Below are 15,550 nucleotides of genomic sequence, written 5' to 3'. Positions count from 1 at the left end.
TGAGTTTTTAAACGAAAAGATTTTTAAATTTTACTCATCTGTAAGATCCTTGCATGGACATGGATTATTAATTACCTGTCGTACACCAAGACCATACGACGTCCTGAAGACGGGCAGATTTAATCATTCACATTTTCCCGCGTCGGCAATCGCAGCGCATCGATGCTAATTGTTGTGTGTTCTTTTTCGCAATATGTCGTCATTGTTTACACGTCCATGAAATAAAAAAACACCACAAAAACTTTCAGAAGATGTTTTTTTATTGTTTTAACAAACAAACAAAAATATACAAAAGCGTCCGGTTTGAAAATGGCAGTGATTTTTTACGATGTCACGAACAAGCTACCTTACGACACAAATCGTGACGTCACTAACAAAGTCTGATGACGTCACCGGTTCTGACAAGGAACTCGTCATCTTGCAGGGATCGCAACGCGTCATCGAACATAGATTGTGTGATGATCTGATCAGTTTGTCCTCTCCATTTGTCCAGCAGAGGGCGACATCGAATTGTCGGACCAGACTTGGCGCCGCCTTGGACCCCACGGCCCCTGTCCTGTTCAATCAATTGCTTGAGGGCGCCCTTCAGCTCCTCCTGGCGTTTACGGGCAGTCGCACTCATTCCTGGAAAAAAAGTTGGTTGGAAAAGTGGTTTTGTGCTTGTGGATAAAATTTCCCACAAACCAGTTGTCAGAATTGAAATATCAACGATTCCAGTCCTCGGGTCGGTTGCCGATTGCTTCAAAGCTTCTCTGTAAAGTCTCAAAGCTTCTCGAACGTCGCTCCGTTCCACTTTTATTGACAATCGCGTTTTCGCGTGAGCTTCCGACAAACGAATCAAAGATTCTAATTGCCGGGGGTACGCGGTAACCCCTCCCCTACTTCCAGAACCCCCTCCTTTCCGCATTTCGACGTAAGCCTGAAGGGAATTCCCCAAGATTTATCAAAACTGGCGAAGATGAAATTAACAAATTTACTTCATGTTTTAGGGGAAGCACCATTTTCAACTGATCCCAGTCAAAGTTTTTTTCCACGTAAGAAATAATATCACACCAAACATATTCATTTTAATAGTAAATAATATTTTTGTGGTCATAGCTTTCTAGTTCGTCATGAAACAATTTAACACTTAGCAAGTTTTTCTACCCAACCTGGACTAACTCCTGTCCAGCCTCTTCAGTAAGTCTTGGTTTGATAACAGCCCTCGCGTATGCAAGATAATTCTTCAGCAATTCGGAGTCGATGACGTCATACTGTTCTTCCTCGCGTGATCTGTGGTAGAGCCCCACCAAGTGGTTGGCCAAACGTCGGTCGTAAGCTTCATCCTAATGTTCAAAGTGTTTGAATTTAAAACTTTCAACTTCAACTTTTTTTTAACTGATATAAGAAAGAATTCCTTCTGAAGGTCACCTGAGGGTCAAGCATGAGGAAGATGAGATCAAATCTTGACATAAGTGTGTGCGGCAACATAATGTTCTCAACAATTGTCTTTTTCATATTCCATTGAGATTCACAGGGATTTGCTGCAGCAAGGACTGAAGTTCTTGCATTAAGTTGACAAATTATCCCAGCTTTTGCGATGGATAAAGTCTGTTGTTCCATAACCTCATGCAAGATCGATCTAACACGTGTGATAAAAGTAGAAGTTGTACAAGGGGTAAATTCAAAAGTATTTAAATATGCTGCAGATGCAATCCACAATACATACAATATTCCATATCAAATATTCATTAATTCCACCGAAATCGGGTCCTAACTTAGCTTTTTTTGCCAAAATTCACAGCAAAAATAATGTTTTCCATGCAGGAGAAATTTGCATTAAAAATTTTTTTTTTCAAAATCGTTTCTTAATTTTTACAATTGTATTTTCAGAGGTAAAAAATTTCAATTTAACATCATCTGACCTTGTGCTGTCGTTCATTTTGTCAAACTCATCAATGCAGCAAATCCCATTATCTGACAGCACGAGGGCGCCAGGCTGCATCATGAGCTGCTTTGTTTCTTGTTCCTTTGTGATGTAAGCAGTGAGACCGACTGCACTTGACCCCTGTAACAACATATTTATGCCAAGACTTTGTTCTCGTAAGTTGTCTACAGCCATATACCTTCCCACTTGTGTACTGGCCACGAGGAGCCAACTTTTCATGGACGTATCTGAGTAGTTGTGACTTGCTCGTGCCTGGGTCACCGCACAAAAGTACATGAAGTTCTGACCTCATTCCACCCTTTACACCTCCTCGTGGGCCTGTCGTCTTCAACTCCTTGCGTGAACCCCCGAATAACTAAACAGGTTTGTAAAATGTTCAATACTTGCAAATACACTTGTTGAATATGAAGTCTTGCCTGGAGAAGAATCCCCTTTTTGATGTCATCGTGTTCGTACACACTCGGTGCAACTGCACGTGCAAGTCGATCATAAACATCTGGATGTTTTGATAATTCCCGGATGGTCGTAATCCTCTCCTTGCTAAATTGCATCTGTTCACAATAACCCACAATAACAAAACAATGCACACAACAAATCCGATTATCTTGATACATAAATCAGGTTTTCAGTACACCTAATTTTTTTTTTAATTACCTGTACATCTTCATCATCTTCTGCCTCATGCAGCTGCTGCCTCTTGCCCTCCTTTTTCTCAAAGTGCAAAACATCAACATGTGTTCGATAAACTGACTTCACATTTCGCATGCGTGGATTAGCACGGAGGGGTTGAGCCCTGTACACCCCGGTCACAACCACCCTGTCACCAGGCTGAACGGTATCCACAAGGTTTCCATATGTGTGGAGACTTACAGCATGAGGTGTTTGTCCGGCAGGCATGTCGTCAGGGGACTCTTGGAGTTTAATTAATTGTCTGTTGAAAAAGGAATCAACAATTTTAATTATTCAGCCATAAAAAAGGAAAACAGCAACATATACAAACTCAAACATACTTCACTGCAAATAAGCAATCACACAAATTTGTTGCCTTCAACACACAAACCTGTCTGTGAACAGAGATCGGTTGTGGATCAATGACATGGAGTAACTCGTCTTGCACTGAGGGCAAACTGTTGGTTCGGAAATCCGTCCTCGTTCAATCTCAACGGACAACTCATGATGACAAATATTACAGCGGAAAAATCCTTCCCTCATTTCTGGAATGAGCGAAGACAATCGAATCACCATTCCACTGATTGTTATGAGCTGGTCGATATCTTCAGGATTCAAAGATCGCATATTCTTTGTACGTTCAGCATTGAACGGTTTAACCTGATATCACACAAGACACTGTAGTAATTATTAAAATCATGTTCACTTCCAATCTACCTGGATCTGATGCGACAAAGCGATGTCTGGGTACTTGGCAAAAAACATCTCATTGATGGCCATGTCGAAAGTTGGGATCACTTCCTAAAACAGAAATCATAAATTAGGTCATAATGCAGCAAGCGGTAAAAGTAATAAAGCGCAATGAGTTCATACTTGTGGGTAGCAAACAAGCTGACGATACAAATCTGCATCGAACGTCTTTAAGTGGGAACAATTCACATCCAAGTACGGATCCTCAGTGACGCTGATTTCCTCAAGTCTGTGAAGGTACAGAGGTTCACTTGGATCGATTCCTTCCATTTCAACTGAGTCAGCTTCGGGTTTGAAACTGAAACAAATTAGAATTTTGTGGATGAAGTTTTAGCATGTTGTTGAAAGTCTTTATGAATTAAAAAGTAAATAATTCTAAATTAAACCTGAAAAAATGACACAAAATTTCTAAATACTTTTGCATACTTTGTAACAAATTGTGTGAAACGGACTTTGCACCGACTAACAACAACATCTGTCCCCCATATCACAAGTTGCCCGGCTGTATCATTTGTCATCTCCTCATTCTCCTCTGGGATTGCTTCAGGAATGTTAGGTTGGTCCGAGTGAAGATTCACTGTGCGCACTCGACTGCTACTACCAAGGTCTGCCCGTTGACGAACCTAATCAATCAGATTGTTACAATGGTTTGAACCAAAAATCTAATTCCAGAAATATATTCAACAATCCCGGCTTTCTATCATGCTAGACTTTCATTCTGAAATTTTTAATGTAAATTTCAAAGCGATAAATCCTTGCAACAAACTTAAATACCTACCGGTGTTTGTGCACCACGTGGAGTTCGACCAGGAGTTTGTGCCGATCCAGCAGGTGTCCGCATGCTCCCTGGAGTTCCATAGAACAAAGGAGAACTCAGGTCTATCTCACTCATATTGGCTGGAGTCTGTGGAGCCAAGATTGAGTCCGACGTTGCGTCAAGCAAACCAGCCTGGTTAACTGGAGAGGTCGGTGGCATCATGGCAAGGTCACTGCTTGGGTCAAGGTCATGACCTCTCCCTCTGCCTTGTCGTTGTCCAGGTGATGACATGATACAATTTTGACAAAACAACAAATATCTAATCCCCCAAACTATACACAAATACAATAAAATTGTTTTAAGCTCAAAACAAAGATAACCATGCCCAAAAATACAAATTTATTTGATGTAAGTTTTACACATTGTATGCAGATATGTCAAAACATCTTACAGCAGCAATTGAATCAAAATAAGTAATTGTTTTTTCCTGAATATCATCCAATAGTTTCCAGATCATTTTTTCTTTTTCTTGTAACTTTACCATGTTAACATTGTGATGCAAGCAATAGTTTTTCTGTTGCTCATCAAGTTCTTTCAGTGACAAATGAATTTCGCGTTCACTACTTTTAATAGTGGTTTGTAAAGTCTCCAGATCCTTTGCACATTCTGCAAGTTGTTGTTTATGAGATTGGGATTGTTTATCTGCCTTTAGTTTAATGCGATGTAGTTGCTCCCTTCCCGTCACCAACTGTTGCTTAAGGTTTTCAATCTCCTTGTGCAGTTTGGTCTTGGATAGAGTCATTGAATCAATCTCTAAGTTATTCTTTAAAACATCATCTTTGATGCCTTGCAAGTTGTCGACAAATGAATGACTTTCAGAGAGAAGCTGAAGGTCGTATTTCGCCAGCTCATGAGTTTGGGTCACTCGCTCAATTTTTCTTTCCTTATCTCGAAGTAAATTCGCTTGCTTCTGGAAATCTGCATAAATATCAGTTTTTTTTTCACTCAACATTTTTCTTTCTGCAAGCATCTGTTGGGGATTGTTTACAACCTGTGATGATAATTTTTCTTTTTCCTCGGTCAGTCTGCCAACTTCTTTATTAACAACCTCAAACTCTTCTGTACATTGGCCAAGTTCAAGTTTCGCTGAGATTTTGTGTTTATCTTTTTCTTTTTGCTCATCAAGGATTTTATCAAATTGAGTTTTAAGTTTTTCCAGTTCCTCTCTCTGTTCCTCATATCTGTCCTTGTTCTGTTTCAGCCAAGTGTTGACATCATGCAAAGCGCTTTCCAATTTGTTGTTTTGATTTAAAAGTTCTTCCCTCTGTTTGAGAAGATTATCGGACTGCATGCTGATATCATCCCACTTCGTCATGTTATATTCCACGTATCGCAGGAAATTCACACAAATCTTAAGATGTTGCTTAACTTGTTTCCACTTTGGATATATAATGTCCCTCACTTCAACAGTCAATCCTGGGACACAATGGTTCAACAACTTCGTCACATTTATAATTCTCGGTCGATAAAGTTCAGGGTCCAACATCGGGCGATTTGGCAAAGACTGCCCAAGCTGATCAGTTTCTATGCCAAGTTTTTCTAAAATACTCATGAATAACTGGAGTATCAAACCACTTGTTGGGTTTTTGAGTTGTTCTACTGTAAGCTGACATACAGAATCTCCTAAAAGACCACTTTGAAGAGCATCAGTAATTTCAGATTCCTTTAATTCTGGTGCCATATACTCCATGATTCAAGTCTTTGCAAAATACCTACACCTAGTTTTCCTGTCACACAAAACCACAATATTCACTCCACATGAAAAGGTTAACACAAAAAGATTGCAATGAATTTTAAAGATTCAAACTCAATTAGGAAACAAAGCCCACACAAATGAGCACACTCTTTACAATAAACTTCTTTAAATTCATTAAAAACAAACCAGACAAATACTTCAAACCCAATAACAGGTAGTAAAAGAAAACATCCAATACTTGCTGTGCTATTTTTTTGTTACTAAAAGCACATCTTCATGACATAAGCTGTGTCCCAAGCCAACATGTTGCCCGTTATATTTTGCACTTAAACCCCAAACCTGGCCGTATTTAAAGTTTGAAACCAGTGTTCTATGTATGGAGTGGCATGCATGTTCAACAGTTGACCCCGATCTAAGAATCAAACCATCTTCAAAGTCAGGCTTTTTGCCAGGTTTTTTTGTGTAAACAGTGACAAGGTTAAGATATTTCCACATCATATCCTTGAAGTAATCCAGATTAAGAAGCATATTGCAACTTATCACCACACAGTGGGGCTGGTGAGCAATCCTATCAACCTCTTCAATAGAAATCTGATCAATTTTGTTGTAAACATAGAGACATGGCATGTATTTTCGATTTCCAACTATGACATCGATCAGTTCATCCTCACCATAATCATCACGAAACACAACATCAGCATTAAATATTTTATATTCATGAAGAATAAGTTGAATCATTTTTTCTGATATTTTTGTCAGGGTGCAAGTTGCAGTGATGGAAATACCCCCACCCTTCTTTTCTTTAAAATATATATTTGGCCGCTTCTTGTTGAGTCTTATTCCAACTGCCTCAAGTTCTTTGGTAAGAAGTTCTTTTTGTACATCACCTTTTAATGCATCAAGCATCATAACAACCATATCAGCTGTTCGTCCAACAGCAATTACTTGCCGTCCTCTGCCTTTACCAGCCGCGGCCCCTTCAATAATTCCCGGCAAGTCAAGAAGTTGTATATTTGCTCCATTGTGTTGAATCACACCAGGGATGCAGGTAAGTGTTGTGAATTCATAAGAAGCTGCCTCGCTGGTGGTTGAAGTTAAAGTAGAAAGTAAAGTTGATTTTCCAACTGATGGAAATCCAATGAGGGCAACCCGTGCATCACCAGATTTCATAACATCGAAACCTTCCCCCTTCTGAGAGGATGATTTTGATCCTTCTAATATTTGCGCTCGGTATTTCGCAAGTTTTGCTTTCAGCAACCCCAGATGATATTCAGTAGCTTTGTTCTTCTGGGTCCGGGCAATCTCTTTCTCTATCTCAGAAATCTTTTCAAGGATCCCCATTACGATTTTCCAAATAAAATAACAATGTGGGATTTTATAATTTATCTGTGCAATAACTAAAAAAAGAATGTTTCAGTAAACCAAAAACCCCCTTTAAATATTTCTTGGCATCTATTCTTTTGGCCAACTATTTTTTACTTAACAAGATTCAACATGTCAGGGTTATAATTAAAATCATCTCAATCTCAGTGTTGAGAGTTCTGGTTTTAACATAAATAGTGAGCGGTTTTCCTAAGGATGTTAATTATAAACATTAGCTGATGTTTCACATTTATAAAACGTATCATAACGCCTTTATTTGGAAGGTACATAACAGATTGGAAAGTTTGTTTTTTGAGCGGAGGATTTCGTTTCGGCGATCGTTAATTGCGCGGACGATCGCAACGTTTTTCATATGTTAAAACATTAGCTCATTAATATTGCGCGGATTATCGGTAAATTTTCGCTAAAGTGACATTGTTTCACACGACATTTTTTCCAATCTGGGATACAAAGTATTGTGGCTTACAAAGTCCCTGCAAGTTTTAAGCGTACATTTCAAACAAGTTGCTCTATATCAGGTAAATCAAGTACTGTCTATGAAATTACGTAAATATTCATGAAAAAAGAACTTGGTTGTTCACAACTGACAAGGTTCATTTTAGTTCCAAAACTAACCACATTAAAGTCAAAAAGTATTTACAACTTCAACAATATATGTTTTTAATGGTTAAAATCAGTCCAATGATTGCTGTGTAATATTTCAAAAATAAATAAGTTTTTGACAAAGAAAAATTCATTTTAATAAAAATGTACCCAAATCGTTATGGTAAAAAAAGCAATGGTGTATTACGTGTGTATTTCTAGGCACAAATAAAGAAAATTCTTCAATTAACGGCGAAAATTGGATGAAACAAGTTCTATTTAAACATTTATCTCATCCGACGGTTTGATTTACTTCATTTGTTTCCCGCCAAATGGTGTCAATTCCCGCAAATTATTTGCCACGTGATTTTCCGACAAATTCATTGAAGCAAATAAAAGTTAGTATCCCTGCATACAAAAAAAGCATTAAATAAAAAGACAAAGACAAAATTTATAAAGATATGAAAAATATTTATAAAGATATGTTTCATAATGTTCAACCTTTAGGTCTTAAATAAAAGATTTGTCATGAACAAAAATAAGCGAAAAAGCTATATTTGGCAATGCTGGTCCAGTCTCAACGTACACCCAAGCTCTTATGAATTTGCCGTTGTTACTTTAATTCTATTCATGTAAGAACAAAATGTACGTTTAACAAACATACTTGCATTTTTGGTTGCAAAAAGCAAAAACAAAGCATGCACTCTTTAATTATTGGTAACATAAGTTATTCCACAAAGCACATATCAATGATTTTTAAGTTCTTTTCACAAATTCCGAAAGTACATTTTGTTGTTCCTGCTTAAAAGTAAAAATCGAAATGTTGGTCACACTTGGTTGCACACGTAGGGTGCAGTAGTTTCAATTGACGACTGTCGCGAAATGTCGGAAGTGTTTTGTTTTTAATCAAATGTTCTTTTAATAAAATTGTGGCGTAAAATGCAACTGCTTTTTGTTTGTGTTAACGTATTTTATTTATTAAACTCTATGCTATGATTTTAATAATTTCAGGGCCCAATCATTCCGCATCAAAAATAGAAATGTTGGTTTGGATGCTCAGTTTGTTCGTGAATTAGAAAAATCCATGTGAATTTCACATTTTGAAGTTATGGCCAAAGAAAAGCAAACTTGTGAAACAAGCCTTGGGTCCAGATTAAGGTCAGTAATAGGTGTTTAATTTGCAAATCAAAATTTATGTTGAGGGAAAGTTTCCATGATATCATGATATGTTTTTTATTTCAGAAAAGATGTTGCAAAAGTGTTTGATTGTTTTCTGGTTGTTTGTAAAAACTCTGGCCAAGGTATATTTCATATGTTGCTTGTAGATTGGAAAGTTTTTTGCGCCTTAAGATTTTTAGGTGATCGATAATTACACGGCCGATAGCAACGTTTTTCGTACATTGAAGAATTCGCTAATTTTTATAGCATGGCTTAACGCTAAAAAAACTCTACATTTTTTACCGATCTGGTGTTGGTTTACATGCAGATATTTATTTTGTGTGTGGTTGTTTTAGAACCAATGACGGATTTTATCTTTCCACTAAACTTTCCTGAGAAGGTATTTATTGTGTTGATGAGACACATTTTGCTCATTTTCATTTAGTTGTGTTGATTTATTGCATTCAGTCTCTGCCCAATAATTGTCATCTATTAAATTAACCTGGTTCATTTTGTGGCAAACTTATTACACATGCATTGCAGGAAATTATCCAGCAATCACTTTTATTTTGTTTTCCTTTCCAAAACAAGAGTGTTCAACAGTAAGTAAATAGAATATTCAGTTTTTGACACAACTTTGTACAATTAAATTTTTTGTATTAAGACTTAGGCCGTGCCATTTTACATTCATATTTACCGACATTGAAGGCAAACATAGGTTTGGATTTTGCAAACTTGCTAATGGAGGGAAAAAGTGTTTTTGCATTTTAAGGTAGGTCTTTTCTGTGGTGTCATATTTGGTAAATTTGTGTAACACAGCACATAATGCGTTGGATGCACAAACAAACAAACATGTTTTTTAACAAAAATTCTTTACTGAACATTTCTTAATTATTTTCACTGGTAATCACACAAAAACATTTGTTTTAATTTGGTTATATTCATTCCCATTAATTAAGCCATTATGTTACACTTCATTGTGTTTGTCTTTGTCAACAGTTTTGTTCCTTGGTTTGAGATTTTCTATAAACTTCTAAATTATGTGAGTGAATTGTCATCAGAGGACAACACAGCAAACTTGACATCCATGTTGGAGAAATTATATGATGAAGATGTGCCATCTGCGATGGAATTCATTCAAATTAACCCTGTATGTAATTGCAACTGTATATATGTAAATGTCACACTTTACAATAATTTTAAATGACATTTTTAGACTCTTCAGTTTCAAGTTCCTGACCCCAATGATCTGCCCTCTATTCCAGAAAATGTAAGTTTGTATTGTAAAAAATTTAAAATTGCAGAACAAAAGTTTTTGTAAAAACAAAATGGAAGCAATATTATTGAAACCAAAATCTCTATTTAGTATTTTTATAAACAGAGGAACATCTCCGAGTACTTCTCTGCAATCAACCATCACTGCATGATTGAAATTTTTGCGAGTTTAATGTTTGAACGAAGAGTGATTGTCACGTCCAAAAACCTCAGCACTGTGAGTTACACAAAGATAACATCTTGTTAATTATTATTAACTAAGATCACTAAACATAATAAGCAAAGTGGAGCCAATAATATGAATTGTGTGCTGCAGACAGATGGCCACCGTTGCGACCTAACCTAAATATAATGTTTTGCACTAATCTTAAACAATTACAAATGAAATATATTCAATGGGAATTCTTACAATGCTGCCAACTTCTGTTGTGTGTTTTGTCTGTTTCTCAACGAGCCATTGTTACACAGTCTGAAACATGGAGTTAATGAGGAAGTTGGCAGGCCCAGTTTCGTAATGTGTCACATCTAATAATGCAAATATATTCATTGCATGTTTTAGCTTACATCGTGTGTGCATAGTGCTGAAGCCCTGCTGCGCCCACTGCACTGGCAACATATATTTATTCCGGTTATGCCCCCACATCTACTTGACTACTGTCTGTAAGTGAGCAAAAATATTACATCAGATTGTTGTGTTTAATCTAACAGAATAAATCATTGTCCTGATCCATGTTTGGTAAAACTGTAATCAAGAACCTAAGAGAAGCTTGACAATAACATACTCACAATTCTGGAAAATATTTTCAAACAAATCCCATAATTATTACTGTGAATTTTATTTCCACAGAGCCCCAATGCCTTACTTGGTAGGAATCCATTCTTCACTGATGCCTCAGGTCCGTGATATGATTTCTACAGATCCAGATGTTGTAATTGCGGATGTTGACGGTGAGGAGGTTGAAACCAATCACCGAGATGTTGAGAGCATCCCCAATGATGTGGTGAGTAAATCCAAGCAGTTTGTTTCCACGTTGGATTGACGTCATTGTTCAATTTGTGTATGAAACACTTGGCAGATTGGTGGGAAATCATTTCTTCTTGGCTATTGAGAAACAAAAACTTAAGGCTGTTGGCATATTTATGAGTCAATGTCTTTTATAAATGGAAAAAGATTAACTTCAGTCATTCTGTTTACATTCTAATAATTTGCCTAATTTTTAGGTTTCATTCCTGAAGTCGTTGCTACGGAAACAAAACATCCAAATTGGCACAAATCTTGCTGTTGCATTCCTTCGAACACAGGCTCGATTAATCGGAGGTTTTAAACGTGGTTTGACCTACCACCAGGGGGAGCTGAAGATCATGTTTGATGAAGAAAAGTTTGTTGAATCGTATAAGTAAGCAAATGTTCATCTATATGTGGTCGGTTTGAAATCTAATGTTCAGTTGATCTTCTGAAACCAGTAAAGAAAATACAAATCTGAAAGTTTATGAATTGCCGTAAACACAACAGCAAACTTTGTACTTTGTGCATACATGCTATTTTGCCAGCTCATAAAGCTGTAAATGTGACATCATAATTCAGGTCAACAACGGCCAAGGAGTTTGCCAAAACCCTCATACAACTGCAATCATTCAAACAATTTATTGACGGCCGTCTCGACATGCTCAACTCTGGTGAAGGGTTTAAGGATTCATTTGAAAATGAGGTTTCTGTTCTCAACACAATCAATGACAATGACCAGGATATGGTTAAAGAGTGGCTCAGTATCGCAAAGGTTAGATATCCAAAAACAAATTATTGTTAAATATTTATAAATAAAGTTTGTGCTTCACAATGTTTTATACAAACGTTCTATCATTGGATTTGTTCGATTGAAGGAAAAAGTTTATTTAAAAAAAACAAAGTTTTATTTTTGCTTGATTTTTGTTGTTATTTAGAAAGGAGGAAATGATTTGTTCACACAGTTCAAGAAAAAGGTAACCAGGAAATTGTAAGAAAATCAAATTTCAATGTTGTATCTTCTGGTCTTTTTCTCTGCAGGCAAAAGGAAACATGAAGTTTGCAAGGCATGGAATCATAGAAATTTTAAAACAAGATAATTCCCAGTCCAACATTAAAACTTTGGAGGAAAATCCACAAAGGGTAAAAACAGTTGACTGTCGTTGGAAAATTCTAATCATTTTGTGGGAATAGATCCGACCAAGTCGACCCGAGAGACCGCCACCAATTACTACAGAAAAACTTCAAGAAATCAGGTGAACAAATTCACTCACTATTATTATTGTGAGATTTGCTTGGAAGTCATTAATGTGAACTTGCCGATTGCGTGTACATCTAAGATGGTCTTGACAGTTCATGCTTTCATCAGGATGTTTGACTTGTAATGTCATTTTTATGCTTTCTGGTATTTCCGGGACAAAACAAGTTCTTGTGGTCTTAATTTATTTGAAACCTCTCAAATATACAGCGAAGGATGCAGATTATTTGTCTTCTTGCCACTTACACGCAACCAAGCAGTTTGTGACTTGCTTTGGGCAAACAAATGTGTTACATGACAAGTCGCTTCATACAAAGATTAAATTACCCAATGTCACAAACTTTGCCAATTTGTTTAGAGAAAGAAAAACCCGCCCCCCTCGACCACCACCACCTCGAGTGAGATCGAGTTTGAAAAAATATCAAAAACCGCGGTAATAGTTGTGTTGGGTGGTGAAGTCCTCATTTTGACACAAATCCTTCACTTCTTGCTTGTTTATTTTTGTGATCACACGTTCCGTGTCATGAGCACAGAAAAAAAGGATTTGGATAACATTTAAGAGAATTTTTCCTTCTTTTTGAATCATTTTTTTCAGAAATGATTTTATTTTTGGAGTATTTTATTGGCAGCACTCCATGTTTCCGTTGATTTGTCTGCATGATCCATCTTCTGTTTTGGTGGCAAGTTGCACTGAAAGCTGAAGCAAATCTCTGCATTTCACAAACTTTTCTTTGTTGTTCCTTAGATAATGTTTTGCTTTTGAAAACTTTAATTCATCTTAACATGCCTACTTGCCTGATATTCTTTCCGGAAGAGCTTGATTTGTTCAAGTTGCATATTAACATGGATAAACATTTTGTTTATTTTTTTACCATTTTGCTTTAGTAAACAAATGAACGTTATGTGCAGCGTGACCCGAAAGTACAACACGCTCGATGTTGACAACATTGAAATTGATGGGAGTCACTCTGATGTTGGTAAGGAACGAACTTTCAGCCACTTCTCAAGTGTGGACGTGAACTTGGTGTCGGAGATGGAATCAGCTTTTGATGAAATTGTAAACACAGTGAGTGCATCACATTTATCAGTCAGTGTCACAGATAAGTTTAATGCTAACTGCATATTTCAATTGGGATTGTAAAGTCGTTAGTTAAATTATGTGCAATATTTGATCATAGAAATCATTTACACCCAACAAACTGCAACATCCGGTAAATATTTTCTCCTTTTTTGTACTTTTATGCTTGTTTTGTTCAACACAAAATGTTCAGGACTTCCTGGAAATGCTTTCATGTCAATTTCTGTTAATTTATTTTTCAAACCGGGCAGTTTTTGTTTCTTCAATGTTGAAACTTCCTGAACTCGATGTTTCAAAATCATATTAAATTGTGTTAAGTTTTTAAGATTCTTGCTTTTTATAGAATTCATCAAATGCAAAACATCTTCAAAAACAAGATGCCGTTGATTTACTATCCGACTTCATCCCAGATAAAGAAGGTAAATTATTAACTCAAACAAACTAGTGATAAATAAATTTAATGTATTACTTTCTAGAAACATTCACAGAAGCAGAAGATGCCAACGAAAGGTAAAAACATGATTGGTTTGGGTCAGTTTATAATTTGTGTTTAATATTTGATTATGTCTTGTTTTTTGTTGTTTGTGTTGCGGAACAATTGATTACTTGGTTGTGCTGATGTTCCAGCATATTTATGATGATACAACTTTATTGGCATGATAATTTGCATGAAGCATGGTTTGTGGTTGCAGCAGTAAAACTAGTCGAAACACATCCCTTAAACGTGCATCACCTGTTCACAAAAGACCAAGCCTTCTTCTGAAGCCCAAGGATTTTGTTGACGAACCGATTTCTCCCACATTTCTTGCTGGAACGCCTTCAACTCCGCTTGTTGACTTGAGCATTTCTTCAACTCCAGAGAAACAGGTAAAAATCATCCTCGTTGTGACATCATTTTCAATTATGACCTCACAATGAAAAAATATTTGATTTTTCTGTTGTCCAGGCCTCAATGATCCGATCTGATTCTCATGAAACATCAAAAGATCTTCTTGGTTTAGACTTTTTTTCGTCTTCTGCAGCTTCAATACATAAAACAGGAGAAAAAAATGCTGACTCAGCAAAACTCAACAAAAACTGGGTGACTTTTGATGATGAGTCATCAGAAAGCCAACTTTCCAAAAATGGTTCTACATCAGAAAACTATTTGCTAAACTCCGTGGTGATGGATTCTGCTGTAACGTTACAACCAGAACAACTTCACAATACCAATATATTGGAGCGTCACCATCCAATTGGAAGGAGCACTTCTCATCAAATATTTTCATCGCCAAACCCATTTAACACACATGATAAAAGTAATCGACCAATGTCAGTCCATAATACATTGAGTTCTGGTAACAAGTTATCACAGAGCCAATATGCTCCATACACCAGAGGTGGGACAAGTATGTCGTCAGCGAGTATGAGAGGGTTTTCACCAAAGGCAAGAACTGGGGACGACCAGACCAAGCTAAACACCTCGGCTTGTAATAATGACATGTTTGCAGATTTACTTAATAACTGGAAGACGAAAGAAGGGTTTTGATTCAAACATGTTTACCTTTTGATGTATTTGATTAATTCTTACTAATAGTTCATTCATTTTATTCCATGGACACCAACAAAAAAAATTTCAAAGTGAACTTTACCCAACAATTAATTGAGCAGTTTGGGGGTTCTTTTATTGCATAGTCTTTTTATTTTAGTACATTGTAAGGCCAGGCATTTATTATTCTATGCATAGAAGTAGCCTGATGAATTGGGCACTTGTGCAAGGCTTTGCTCGTTATTTAAGTTTACCAGTACTTATTCCATTATTTTCAATTCCTGTAATTATTATCATCCAAGATGTTCTCATTTGTAAATTTTAGTCAATTTAATGTTTCTCCATCACGGCACTTTTATTTCGCGTATTGTTGCTGTTTCATGGTCTGAGAAAAACATTTTATCATAACACTGTTGGCTCACTTTC

The 15,550-nt window shown here is 36.6% G+C and overlaps 4 protein-coding genes across 5 annotated transcripts; 1 reads left to right on the top strand and 3 right to left on the bottom strand.

The window, feature by feature from the left end:
- Positions 1-300: 300 nt before the first annotated feature.
- On the bottom strand, positions 301-4,456 carry LOC145903793 (DNA replication licensing factor mcm4-A-like). Its single transcript, XM_082991948.1, has 13 exons — positions 4,125-4,456; positions 3,773-3,969; positions 3,470-3,644; positions 3,314-3,397; positions 2,988-3,256; positions 2,582-2,858; positions 2,344-2,478; positions 2,106-2,282; positions 1,905-2,047; positions 1,411-1,621; positions 1,152-1,325; positions 685-919; positions 301-624 (listed from the first exon to the last, which is right to left on the bottom strand). The coding sequence occupies exons 1-13, from the start codon at positions 4,392-4,394 to the stop codon at positions 371-373; spliced, it is 2,601 nt and encodes an 866-aa protein (XP_082848074.1). The 5' UTR covers positions 4,395-4,456; the 3' UTR covers positions 301-370.
- LOC145903795 (uncharacterized) lies at positions 4,436-5,886 on the bottom strand. The gene has a single exon (XM_082991952.1). The coding sequence runs from the start codon at positions 5,851-5,853 to the stop codon at positions 4,519-4,521; it is 1,335 nt and encodes a 444-aa protein (XP_082848078.1). The 5' UTR covers positions 5,854-5,886; the 3' UTR covers positions 4,436-4,518.
- On the bottom strand, positions 5,879-7,252 carry LOC145903798 (developmentally-regulated GTP-binding protein 2-like). Its single transcript, XM_082991955.1, has one exon. The coding sequence runs from the start codon at positions 7,198-7,200 to the stop codon at positions 6,106-6,108; it is 1,095 nt and encodes a 364-aa protein (XP_082848081.1). The 5' UTR covers positions 7,201-7,252; the 3' UTR covers positions 5,879-6,105.
- A 1,553-nt stretch (positions 7,253-8,805) lies between these two features.
- On the top strand, positions 8,806-15,550 carry LOC145901701 (DENN domain-containing protein 1B-like). Of its 2 annotated transcripts, XM_082989464.1 has the most exons (22): positions 8,806-8,982; positions 9,067-9,125; positions 9,339-9,382; positions 9,526-9,584; positions 9,647-9,754; positions 9,982-10,132; positions 10,199-10,252; positions 10,364-10,474; positions 10,817-10,917; positions 11,105-11,258; positions 11,479-11,654; positions 11,843-12,035; positions 12,199-12,237; positions 12,302-12,403; positions 12,455-12,516; positions 12,877-12,951; positions 13,428-13,584; positions 13,697-13,729; positions 13,940-14,015; positions 14,073-14,106; positions 14,289-14,463; positions 14,543-15,550. In XM_082989464.1, exons 1-22 carry the CDS (start codon positions 8,933-8,935, stop codon positions 15,122-15,124), a joined length of 2,595 nt encoding a protein of 864 aa, XP_082845590.1. In that variant the 5' UTR covers positions 8,806-8,932; the 3' UTR covers positions 15,125-15,550. The 2 variants fall into 2 exon arrangements, with proteins under 2 accessions (XP_082845590.1, XP_082845591.1); XM_082989465.1 differs by lacking the exon at positions 13,697-13,729.

This window comes from Ascidia mentula, chromosome 5, assembly GCF_947561715.1.
Source record: "Ascidia mentula chromosome 5, kaAscMent1.1, whole genome shotgun sequence".
In the NCBI taxonomy this organism is placed as follows: Eukaryota; Metazoa; Chordata; class Ascidiacea; order Phlebobranchia; family Ascidiidae; genus Ascidia; species Ascidia mentula.
This window is presented reverse-complemented; position numbering and strand designations above follow the sequence as displayed.